General features: G+C 62.4%; 1 protein-coding gene across 1 annotated transcript in view; it reads right to left on the reverse strand.

Moving 5' to 3' along the window:
- Positions 1 to 13350, reverse strand: part of LOC144954451 (solute carrier family 12 member 5-like) — an 84676-nt gene that overhangs the window by 12810 nt on the left and 58516 nt on the right. Inside the window, exons 17-20 of the mRNA XM_078884953.1 lie at positions 12168 to 12275; positions 7265 to 7438; positions 7177 to 7180; positions 2729 to 2984 (exon numbers count right to left, since the gene is read on the reverse strand). Coding sequence (XP_078741079.1) covers positions 2729 to 2984; positions 7177 to 7180; positions 7265 to 7438; positions 12168 to 12275 — 542 coding nt within the window. The remainder of the gene's footprint in view (positions 1 to 2728; positions 2985 to 7176; positions 7181 to 7264; positions 7439 to 12167; positions 12276 to 13350) is intronic.

The following is a 13350-nucleotide window of genomic DNA, read 5'->3' on the forward strand; positions in this document are numbered from 1 at the left end:
GTGGATCTCTGCCTGGAGCTGAGTCTGTGTGGATCTCTGTCTGTCCCTGAGTCTGTGTGGATCTCTCCCTGAGTCTGTGTGGATCTCTGCCTGGAGCTGAGTCTGTGTGGATCTCTGCCTGGAGCTGAGTCTGAGTGGATCTCTGCCTGGAGCTGAGTCTGAGTGGATCTCTGCCTGGAGCTGAGTCTGAGTGGATCTCTGCCTGGAGCTGAGTCTGAGTGGATCTCTGTCTGTCCCTGAGTCTGAGTGGATCTCTCCCTGAGTCTGTGTGGATCTCTGCCTGGAGCTGAGTCTGTGTGGATCTCTGCCTGGAGCTGAGTCTGTGTGGATCTCTGCCTGGAGCTGAGTCTGTGTGGATCTCTGCCTGGAGCTGAGTCGGTGTGGATCTCTGCCTGGAGCTGAGTCTGAGTGGATCTCTGCCTGGAGCTGAGTCTGTGTGGATCTCTGCTTGGAGCTGAGTCTGTGTGGATCTCTGCCTGGAGCTGAGTCTGTGTGGATCTCTGCCTGGAGCTGAGTCTGAGTGGATCTCTGCCTGGAGCTGAGTCTGAGTGGATCTCTGCCTGGAGCTGAGTCTGTGTGGATCTCTGCCTGGAACTGAGTCTGAGTGGATCTCTGCCTGGAGCTGAGTCTGAGTGGATCTCTGCCTGGAGCTGAGTCTGAGTGGATCTCTGCCTGGAGCTGAGTCTGTGTGGATCTCTGCCTGGAGCTGAGTCTGTGTGGATCTGTCCCTGAGTCTGTGTGGATCTCTGCCTGGAGCTGAGTCTGTGTGGATCTCTGCCTGGAGCTGAGTCTGTGTGGATCTGTCCCTGAGTCTGTGTGGATCTCTGCCTGGAGCTGAGTCTGTGTGGATCTCTGCCTGGAGCTGAGTCTGTGTGGATCTGTCCCTGAGTCTGTGTGGATCTCTGCCTGGAGCTGAGTCTGTGTGGATCTCTGCCTGGAGCTGAGTCTGTGTGGATCTGTCCCTGAGTCTGTGTGGATCTCTGCCTGGAGCTGAGTCTGAGTGGATCTCTCCCTGAGTCTGTGTGGATCTCTCCCTGAGTCTGTGTGGATCTCTCCCTGAGTCTGTGTGGATCTCTGCCTGGAGCTGAGTCTGTGTGGATCTCTGCCTGGAGCTGAGTCTGAGTGGATCTCTGCCTGGAGCTGAGTCTGAGTGGATCTCTGCCTGGAGCTGAGTCTGAGTGGATCTCTGCCTGGAGCTGAGTCTGTGTGGATCTCTGCCTGGAGCTGAGTCTGAGTGGATCTCTGCCTGGAGCTGAGTCTGTGTGGATCTCTGCCTGGAGCTGAGTCTGAGTGGATCTCTGCCTGGAGCTGAGTCTGAGTGGATCTCTGCCTGGAGCTGAGTCTGTGTGGATCTCTGCCTGGAGCTGAGTCTGAGTGGATCTCTGCCTGGAGCTGAGTCTGTGTGGATCTCTGCCTGGAGCTGAGTCTGTGTGGATCTCTGCCTGGAGCTGAGTCTGTGTGGATCTGTCCCTGAGTCTGTGTGGATCTCTGCCTGGAGCTGAGTCTGAGTGGATCTCTGCCTGGAGCTGAGTCTGAGTGGATCTCTGCCTGGAGCTGAGTCTGTGTGGATCTCTGCCTGGAGCTGAGTCTGTGTGGATCTCTGCCTGGAGCTGAGTCTGAGTGGATCTCTGCCTGGAGCTGAGTCTGAGTGGATCTCTGCCTGGAGCTGAGTCTGTGTGGATCTCTGCCTGGAGCTGAGTCTGTGTGGATCTCTGCCTGGAGCTGAGTCTGTGTGGATCTCTGCCTGGAGCTGAGTCTGTGTGGATCTCTGCCTGGAGCTGAGTCTGTGTGGATCTCTGCCTGGAGCTGAGTCTGTGTGGATCTCTGCCTGGAGCTGAGTCTGTGTGGATCTCTGCCTGGAGCTGAGTCTGTGTGGATCTGTCCCTGAGTCTGAGTGGATCTCTGCCTGGAGCTGAGTCTGAGTGGATCTCTGCCTGGAGCTGAGTCTGAGTGGATCTCTGCCTGGAGCTGAGTCTGTGTGGATCTCTGCCTGGAGCTGAGTCTGTGTGGATCTCTGCCTGGAGCTGAGTCTGTGTGGATCTCTGCCTGGAGCTGAGTCTGTGTGGATCTCTGCCTGGAGCTGAGTCTGTGTGGATCTCTGCCTGGAGCTGAGTCTGTGTGGATCTCTGCCTGGAGCTGAGTCTGTGTGGATCTCTGCCTGGAGCTGAGTCTGAGTGGATCTCTGCCTGGAGCTGAGTCTGTGTGGATCTCTGCCTGGAGCTGAGTCTGTGTGGATCTGTCCCTGAGTCTGAGTGGATCTCTGCCTGGAGCTGAGTCTGAGTGGATCTCTGCCTGGAGCTGAGTCTGAGTGGATCTCTGCCTGGAGCTGAGTCTGTGTGGATCTCTGCCTGGAGCTGAGTCTGAGTGGATCTCTGCCTGGAGCTGAGTCTGAGTGGATCTCTGCCTGGAGCTGAGTCTGAGTGGATCTCTGCCTGGAGCTGAGTCTGTGTGGATCTCTGCCTGGAGCTGAGTCTGTGTGGATCTCTGCCTGGAGCTGAGTCTGTGTGGATCTCTGCCTGGAGCTGAGTCTGTGTGGATCTCTGCCTGGAGCTGAGTCTGTGTGGATCTCTGCCTGGAGCTGAGTCTGTGTGGATCTCTGCCTGGAGCTGAGTCTGTGTGGATCTGTCCCTGAGTCTGAGTGGATCTCTGCCTGGAGCTGAGTCTGTGTGGATCTCTGCCTGGAGCTGAGTCTGAGTGGATCTCTGCCTGGAGTCTGAGTGCCGCTCACGGTTTGAGGTTGAACAAATCCTTGAGGCCCTGCGGAGTGCGAGCATCTCCTGGCGTGGTGTCACCACCACCACCACCGCCACCACCACCACCACCACCCGCCACCACCGCCGCCACCGTCACGGCCCCGCTCGTGTGTCCACGTGCGCTGCCGCTCGGCACCCTCGCCGGAGCCGAGCTGAGCGGCCCGGTCCATCGGCGCCGCCCTGCGCATCCAAACCAGCGCCACCCGGAGTGGCTGGGGGCACCAGCTGCACCTGGGAGGAGGGGGTGGAGGTGGGTGGGTGGTGTTAGTGGGTGGGTGGGTGGGGGGGTGGTGGGGGGGTGAGTGGGTGGGTGTGAAGGGGTGGGTGGGTGGGTGGAGTGGGTGGTGGAGTGGTGAGTGGGTGGTGAGGTGTGAAGGGGTGGGTGGGTGAGTGGGTGAGTGGGTGGGTGAGTGGGTGGGTGAGGGGGTGAGTGGGTGGGTGGGTGAGTGGGTGGGTGAGTGGGTGAGTGGGTGGGTGGGTTGGTTTTTGGGTGAGGGGGGTGGGTGGGTGGTGTTTTGTGGGTGGGTGGTGGGGTGGGTGAGTGGGTGGGTGTGTGGGTGAGTGGGTGGGTGGGTGGTGTTAGTGGGTGTGGTGGGTGGGTGGGTGAGTGGGGGGGGTGAGTGGGTGGGTGTGAAGGGTGGTGGGTGGGTGGGTGAGTGGGTGGGTGGGTGGGTGAGTGAGTGAGTGGAGTGGGTGGGTGGGTGAGTGAGGTGGGTGGGTGGGTGAGTGGGTGGGTGGGTGGGTGAGGGGGTGGTGGGTGTGAGGGGTGGGTGGGTGGGTGGGTGAGTGGTGGTGGGTGGGTGGTGGTGGGTGGTGAGTGGGTGGTGGTGTGAAGGTGGGTGAGGGGTGGGTGAGTGGGTGGGTGTGTGGGGGGTGAGGGGGTGGGTGGAGTGGAGTGGGTGGGTGGTGAGGGTGGGTGGGTGGGTGGGTGAGGGGTGGTGGGGGTGTGAGGGGGTGGGTGGGTGGGTGAGTGGGGTGGGGTGGGTGGTGTGAGTGGGTGGGTGGGTGGGTGGGTGAGGGGGTGGGGGTGAGGGGGTGGGTGGGGTGGGTGGTTGAGTGGGTGGGTGGGTTGGTTTTTGGGTGAGGGGGTGGGGGTGAGTGGGTGGGTGTGAGGGGGTGGGTGGGTGGGAGAGTGGGTGGGGTGGGTGGTGGGGGGTGGGTGGTGTAGGTGGGTTGGTGGTGGGTGAGTGGGTGGGTGGGTGAGTGGGAGGGTGGGTGAGCGGGTGGGTGGTGTAAGTGGGTGGTGGGTGGGTGAGTGGGTGGGTGGAGTGAGTGGGTGGGTGGTTGAGTGGGTGGAGTGGGTGGGTGGGTGGGTGTGGGGGTGGGGGTGTGAGGGGGTGTGGGTGGGTGAGTGGGTGGGGTGGGTGGGTTGGTTTTTGGGTGAGGGGGTGGGTGAGTGGGGTGGGTGTGAGGGGGTGGGTGGGTGGGGTGAGGCGGGTGGGTGGTGTAAGTGGGTTGGTGGGTGGGTGAGTGGGTGGGTGGGTGGGTGTGAGCGGGTGGGTGGTGTAAGTGGGTTGGTGGGTGGGTGAGTGGGTGGGTAAGTGAGTGGGTGGGTGGTTGAGTGGGTGAGTGGGTGGGTGGGGTGGGTGAGGGGGTGGGGGTGTGAGGGGGTGGGTGGGTGAGTGGGTGGGTGGGTGGGGTTGGTTTTGGGTGAGGGGTGGGGAGTGGTGGGTGTGAGGGGGTGGGGTGGGTGGGTGGTGGGTGGGTGGGTGGGTGAGGGGTGGGTGAGCGGGTGGGTGGTGTAAGTGGGTTGGTGGGTGGGTGAGTGGGTGAGTGGGTGGGTGGTTGAGTGGGTGGGTGGGTTGAGTGGGTGGGTGGGTGGGTGGGTGAGCGATGTGGGTGGGTGGGTGAGTGGGTGAGCGAGTGGGTGGGTGGGTGGTGTTAGTGGGTGGGTGAGTGTGGGTGAGTGGGTGGGTGAGTGGGTGGTGTTAGTGGGTTGTGGGTGATTGGGTGGTGTTAGTGGGTGGGTGGGTGGTTGGGCGAGTGGGTGAGTGAGTGAGTGAGTGAGTGAGTGAGTGAGTGTGAGGGTGGTGTGGGATGTGTGGGTGAGTGTGAGTGAGTGAGAGGTGAGTGATAGTGAGTGAAGTGGGTGAGTGAGTGAGTGAGTGGTTGTGAGTGGATTGGGTGGTGAATGGGTGAGTGGGTGGGTGGTGGAAGTGGGTGAGTGGGTGGGTGGGTGAAGTGGGAGGGTGTGCGGTGTGGTGAGTGGGTGGGTGTGCGGTGTGGGTGGGTGAGTGAGTGGTGTGAGTGAGTGAGTGGGTGAGTGAGTGAGTGGTGTGAGTGAGTGTGAAGTGGGTGAGTGGGTGGGTGGGTGAATGGGTGAGTGGGTGGGTGGGTGAGTGGAGTGAGTGGGTGTGTGGGTGAGTGTGGGGGTGAGTGGAGTGTGATGTGAGTGGGTGGGTGAGGGGGTGGGTGAGCGAGTGGTGTGAGTGAGTGGAGTGAGTGAGTGAATGGTGTGAGCGAGTGGGTGAGTGAGTGAATGGTGTGAGCGAGTGGGTGGGTGAGTGGTGTGAGTGGAGTGAAGTGAACGGTGTGAGTGAGTGAATGGTTGAGCGAGTGGGTGGGTGAAGTGGGTGGGTGGGTGAGTGAGTGAGTGTGAGAGTGAGTGTGTGAGTGGGTGAGTGGGTGAGTGGGTGAGTGGGTGAGTGGGTGAGTGTTGTGGCTGAATGATGTTTCTATCGCGGTCTGCATCGATCCAATGCGTGTGCCAGGGTTGAAGGTTCAAGGGGATTCTGTGTGAGCTATCACCATCACCAATCACCATCACCACACCACCACCATCACCACACCATCACCATCACCAACACAACCACCGACCACATCACTCACCACCACCACCACACACCATCACCACCACCACCACACACCAACACCACCATCACCATCACCACCATCACCACCATCATCACCATCACCATCACCACCACTACCCACCACCACCACCACCACCAACACCACCACCGCTATCACCATCACCACCATCACCACCACCAACACCATCACCACACCACCAAACACCATCACCATCACCACCATCACCACCACTACCACCACCACCACCATCACCACCACCAACACCACCACCGCTATCACCATCACCACCATCACCACCACCAACACCATCACCACCACCAACACCACCACCGCTATCACCATCACCACCACCACCAACACCATCACCATCACCACCACCACCCACCACCACCACCATCAACCACCATCATCACCACCACCAACACCACCACCAACACCAACACTACCACCACCAACACCACCACCGCTATCACCATCACCACCACCACCACCACCACCAACACCATCACCATCACCATCACCTCACCACCATCATCACCATCACACCACTACCATCTCCAACCACCACACCATTCACCAACACCACACCACCATCACCAACACCACCACCACCATCACCCAACATCCACCACCACCATCACCAACACCACCATCACCATCACCATCACACCACACCACCATCACCAACTCACCATCACCATCACCACCACCACACCACCATCACCACCATCACCATCACCCACCACCACCATCATCACCATCATCACCATCACCACCACCATCACCATCACCAACCATCACCACCATCACCAACACACCACACCACCATCACCACCACCACCCCATCACCAACACCATCACCATCACCATCACCACCACCATCACCACCACTACCATCACCATCACCATCACCACCACCATCACCACCACCATCACCATCACCATCACCACCACCATCACCAACACCACCACCACCATCACCATCACCTACCACCATCTCCACCATCATCGCCATCACCACCACTACCATCGCCAAACCACCACCACCATCACCACCACCACCACCACCATCACCACCACCACCACCACCATCACCAACACCATCACCATCACCATCACCACCCACCATCACCACCATTACCATCGCCACCGCCACCACCATCACCACCATCATCCACCATCACCACCATCACCGCCACCATCACCACCACCACCACCACCACCACCATCACCATCACCACCACCACCATCACCCCCACCATCACCACTCACCACCATCACCACCACCATCAACACCACCACCACCACCATCACCACCATCACCACCACCACCGCCCGCCACCACCACCACCACCGCCACCACCGCCACCACCACCACCATCACCACCACCACCACCACCATCACCACCACCACGCCACCGCCACCGCCACCACCACCATCACCACCACCACCACCATCACCACCACCACCACCATCACCACCACCACCACCATCACCACCACCATCACCACCACCACCACCACATCACCACCACCGCACGCACCGCCACCACCACCACCACCACCATCACCACCACCACCACCATCACCACCACCCACCACCGCTCACACCACTCGTCGGTGCACACGTGGTCCGGTGTGCGGTTCCCTTCCTCCTCCTCCTCCACCTCCTCCTCGCTCGCTGCTGCTGATGCTGCTGATGCTGCTGCTGCTGATTGCTGCTGCTGCTGATGCTGGTGATCGACGGAGCTACCGGCCGGGTCGGGCGCCACCGCTAGCGGCGAGGAACCGGTGGTGGTGGTGGTGGTGGCGGTGGCGGTGGTGGCCTTGCGTTTGATGGAGCCACGGGAAACATCCGTGATGCTCTGGATCTGTGTGGGGGGGGCGGGGGAGGAGAGGGGGGGTCACACACACACGACGTTACCTCCATCCTCACCCCACCCACCTAGCTCGCCCAGCCAGCCAGCCACCCACCCAGCCAGCCAGCCAGCCAGCCACCCACCCAGCCAGGCAGCCACCCGCCCAGCAGCCAGCCAGCCAGCCACCCACCCAGCCAGCCAGCCACCCACCCAGCCAGCCACCCACCCAGCCAGCCACCCACCCACTCACGCACCCACTCACCCACCCACCCACTCACTCACCCACTCACCCACCCACTCACCCACTCACCCACACACTCACCACCCACCCACTCACTCACCCACCCACCCACCCACTCACCCACCCACCCACCCACTCCACCCACCCACCCACTCACCCACTCACCCACTCACTCACCCACCCACCCACCCACCCACCAACCCACTCACCTCACCCACCCACCCCACCTCACCCACCCACCCACCCACCCACCCACCCACTCACTCACCCACCCACTCACCCACCCACCCACCCAGACACCCACCCAGCCACCCACCCACCCAGCCACCCACCCACCCAGCCACCCACCCACCCACCCAGCCACCCACCCAGCCACCCACCCACCCAGGCCAGCCACCCACCCAGCACCCACCCACCCAGCCAGCCAGCCACCCACCCCACCCACCCAGCCAGCCACCCACCCACTCACGCACTCACCCACCCACCCACTCACTCACCCACCCACTCACCCACTCACCCACCCACTCACCCACCCACTCACTCACCCACCCACTCACCCACCCACTCACCCACCCACCCACTCACTCACTCACTCACCCACTCACCCACCCATTCACCCACTCACCCACCCACATACCCACTCACCCACTCACCCATCCACTCACCCACTCACCCACCCACTCACCCACCCACTCACACCACCCACTCACCCACCCACTCACCCACCCACTCACCCACCCACTCACCCACCCACCCACTCACCCACTCACCCACCCACTCACCCACTCACCCACCCACTCACCCACTCACCCACTCACTCACCCACTCACTCACCCACCCACCCACTCACTCACCCACCCACACACCCATTCACCCACCCACCCAATCACCCACTCACCCATTCACCCACCCACCCACTCACCCATTCACCCACCCACCCACTCACCCATTCACCCACCCACCCACCCACCCACTCACCCACTCACCCATTCTCCCACCCACCCACCCACCCACTCACCCACTTACCCACCCACTCACCCACCCACCGACTCACTCACCCACCCACTCACGCACTCACCCACCCACCCACTCACCCACCCACCCACCCACTCACTCACCCACCCACTCACTCACCCACCCACCCACCCACTCACCCACTCACCCACCCACCCACCCAGCCACTCACCCACTCACACACACCCACCCACTCACTCACCCACTCACCCACCCACCCACCCACTCACCCACTCACTCACTCACCCACTCACACACCCCCACCCCGCCACTCTCCACTCACCCACTCACCCACTCACCCACCCACTCCACCTCACCCACCACCCGCCACTCACCCACTCACTCACCCACCACCCACTCACCCACCCACCCACTCACCCACCCACCCACTCACCCACTCACCCATCCACTCACCCACCCACTCACCCACCCACCCACTCACCCAACTCACTCACCACACCCACCCACCCACCACCCACTCACTCACTCACTCACTCACTCACCCACCCACCACCCACCCACCACTGCCAACTCCACCCCTCCCTCAGCCACTCACCCACTCACCCACCCACTCACCCACCACCCACTCACCCCACCCACCCACCCACTCACCCACCCACTCACCCACTCACCCACTCACCCACTCACTCACCCACTCACTCACCCACCCACCCACTCACCCACCCACGCACCCACCCAGCCACTCACCCACCCACCACCCAGCCACTCACCCACTCACCCACTCACCCACACCACCACTCCCCCCACCACGCCACCCACTCACCCACCCACTCCCCACTCACCCACTCACCCACTCACCACCACTCACCCACACCACTCACCCACTCACCCACCCAACCACCCACTCACCCACCCACTCACCCACTCACCCACTCACCCACCCACTCACCCACCACACACTCACCCCCCCACCCCGCCACCCACTCACCCACCCACTCACCCACTCACTCACCCACCCACTCACCCACTCACCCACCCACTCACCCACTCACCCACCCACCCACTCACCCACTCACCCACTCACCCCGCCACTCACCACTCACTCACCCACTCACTCACCCACCCACCCACCCACCCACGCACCCACCCAGCCACCCACCCACGCACCCACCCAGCCACTCACCCACGCACCCACCCAGCCACTCACCCACCCACCCAGCCACTCACCCACCCACCCACCCACCCCACCCACTCACCCACCCCACCCACCCACCCACTCACCCACCCACCCACCCACCCACCCACTCACCCCACCCACCCACCCACACACCCCCCACCACCCACCACCCACCCACCCCCCCACCCACCCACCCACACCCACCCCCCCTCACCCACCCCCCCACCACCACCCACACCCCACCCACACCCCCACCCACCCACCCACTCACCCACCCACCCACCCCACCCACTCACCCACCCCACCCACCCACCCCCACTCACCCACCCACCCACCCACCCACCCACCACCCACCCACCCACACCCACCCCACCCACCCCACCCACCACACCACCCACCCCACACCCACTCACCCACCCACCCACCCACCCCACCCCCCACACCACCCACCACCCACCACACCCACCCCCACCCACCCACCCACCACCCACCCACCCCACTCACCCACCCACCCACTCACACCCACCCACCCACCTCACCCACCCACACCCACCCACACCCCACCCACCCACCCACCCACCCACTCACCCACCCACCCCACACCCACCCCCACACCACCCACACCCACCCACCCACCCACCCCCCACCCACCCCCACCCACCCACCCACCCACCCACTCACCCACCCACCCACCCCCACCCCCCCACCCACCCACCCCACTCGCCCACCCACCCACTCACCCACCCACCCACCCACTCACCCACCCACCACCCACCCACTCACCCACCCAATGGCCCACCACCCACTCACCCACCCACCCCACTCACCCACCCACCCACCCACCCACTCACTCACCCACCCACCCACTCACCCACCCACCCACTCACCCACCCACCCACTCACTCACTCACCCACCCACCCACTCCACCCACCCACCCACTCACCCACCCACCACTCACCTCACCCACTCACCACCCACTCACCCACACACCCACTCACCCACTCACCCACCCACACCCACTCACCCACCCACTCACCACCCACCCACCCACCCACTCACCCACCCACCACCCACCCACCCACCCACTCACCCACCACCCACCCACCCACCCACCCACCCACCCACACTCACCCACCCACCCCACCCACCCACTCACCCACTCACCCACACACCACCCACCCCCCACCCACTCACCCACCCACCCACTCACCCACCCACCCACCCACTCACCCACTCACCCACCCACCCACCCACCCACCCACCCACCCACTCACCCACCCACCCACTCCACCCACCCACCCACTCACTCACCCACCCACCCACTCACCCACTCACCCACTCACTCACCCACCCACCCACCCACCCACTCACCCACCCACTCACTCACCCACCCACCCACTCACCCACTCACCCACCCACCCACCCACCCACTCACCCACCCACCACTCACCCACCCACTCACCCACCCACCCACCCACCCACTCACCCACCCACTCACCCACCCACCCACCCACTCACCCACCCACCCACCCACTCACCCACCCACCCACCCACTCACCACTCACCCACTCACTCACCCACCCACCCACCCACCCACCCACTCACCCACCCACTCACTCACCCACCCACCCACTCACCCACTCACCCACCCACCCACCCACCCACTCACCCACCCACCCACTCACCCACCCACTCACCCACCCACCCACCCACTCACCCACCCACTCACCCACCCACCCACCCACTCACCCACCCACCCACTCACCCACTCACCCACCCACCCACCCACCCACTCACCCACTCACCCACCCACCCACCCACCCACTCACCCACCCACCCACTCACCCACCCACCCACTCACCCACTCACCACTCACCCACCCACCCACCACTCACCCACCCACCCACCCACCCACTCACCCACCCACCCACCCACCCACCCACCCACCCACTCACCCACCCACCCACCCACTCACCCACCCACCCACCCACTCACCCCACCCACTCACCCACCCACCCACCCACTCACCCACCCACCCACCCACTCACCCACCCACCCACCCACTCACCCACCCACTCACCCACCCACCCACTCACCCACTCACCCACCCACCCACCCACCCACCCACTCACCCACCCACCCACCCACCCACTCACCCACTCACCCACCCACCCACCCACTCACCCACCCACCCGCTCACCCACCCACCCACTCACCCACCCACTCACCCACTCACCCACCCACCCACCCACCCACCCACTCACCCACCACCCACCCACCCACTCACCCACTCACCCACCCACCCACCCACTCACCCACCCACCCGCTCACCCACCCACCCACTCACCTCCATCTCGCGCTCGTACTTGGAGAGCTGCATCTGCCGCAGCATCTGCGACCGCTGCTCCATCACGAGCGTCTTCTCGTACGTGTACGCAGAGATGTCGTGGTCATGCTGTAGCACACACACACACGTGTACACACACACACACGTGTACACACACACACACACACGTGTACACACACAGACGTGTACACACACACACACACACGTGTACACACACACACGTGTACACACACACACACACACGTGTACACACACACACACACGTACACACACACACACACACACGTGTACACACACACACGTGTACACACACACACACGTGTACACACACACACACACGTGTACACACACACACACGTCTTCTCGTACGTGTACGCAGAGATGTCGTGGTCATGCTGTAGCACACACACACACACGTGTACACACACACACGTGTACACACACACACACGCACGTGTACACACACACACGTGTACACACACACACGTGTACACACACACACACACGTACACACACACACACACGTACACACACACACATACACGTGTACACACACACACACGTGTACACACACACACACACGTGTACACACACACACACACACGTGTACACACACACACACGTGTACACACACACACACGTGTACACACACACACACACACACGTGTACACACACACACACGTGTACACACACACACACGTGTACACACACACACACGTGTACACACACACACACGTGTACACACACACACGTGTACACACACACACACACACGTGTACACACACACACATACACGTGTACACACACACACACGTGTACACACACACACACACACACGTGTACACACACACGTGTACACACACACACACGTGTACACACACACACACGTGTACACACACACACACACACACGTGTACACACACACACACATGTACACACACACACACACGTGTACACACACACACACGTGTACACACACACACACGTGTACACACACACACGTGTACACACACACACGTGTACACACACACACACACACACGTGTACACACACACACACATGTACACACACACACACACGTGTACACACACACACACGTGTACACACACACACACGTGTACACACACACACGTGTACACACACACACGTGTACACACACACATACACGTGTACACACACACA

This window comes from Lampetra fluviatilis, unplaced genomic scaffold (genome assembly GCF_964198595.1).
Source record: "Lampetra fluviatilis unplaced genomic scaffold, kcLamFluv1.1 SCAFFOLD_385, whole genome shotgun sequence".
Lineage (NCBI taxonomy): Eukaryota > Metazoa > Chordata > Hyperoartia > Petromyzontiformes > Petromyzontidae > Lampetra > Lampetra fluviatilis.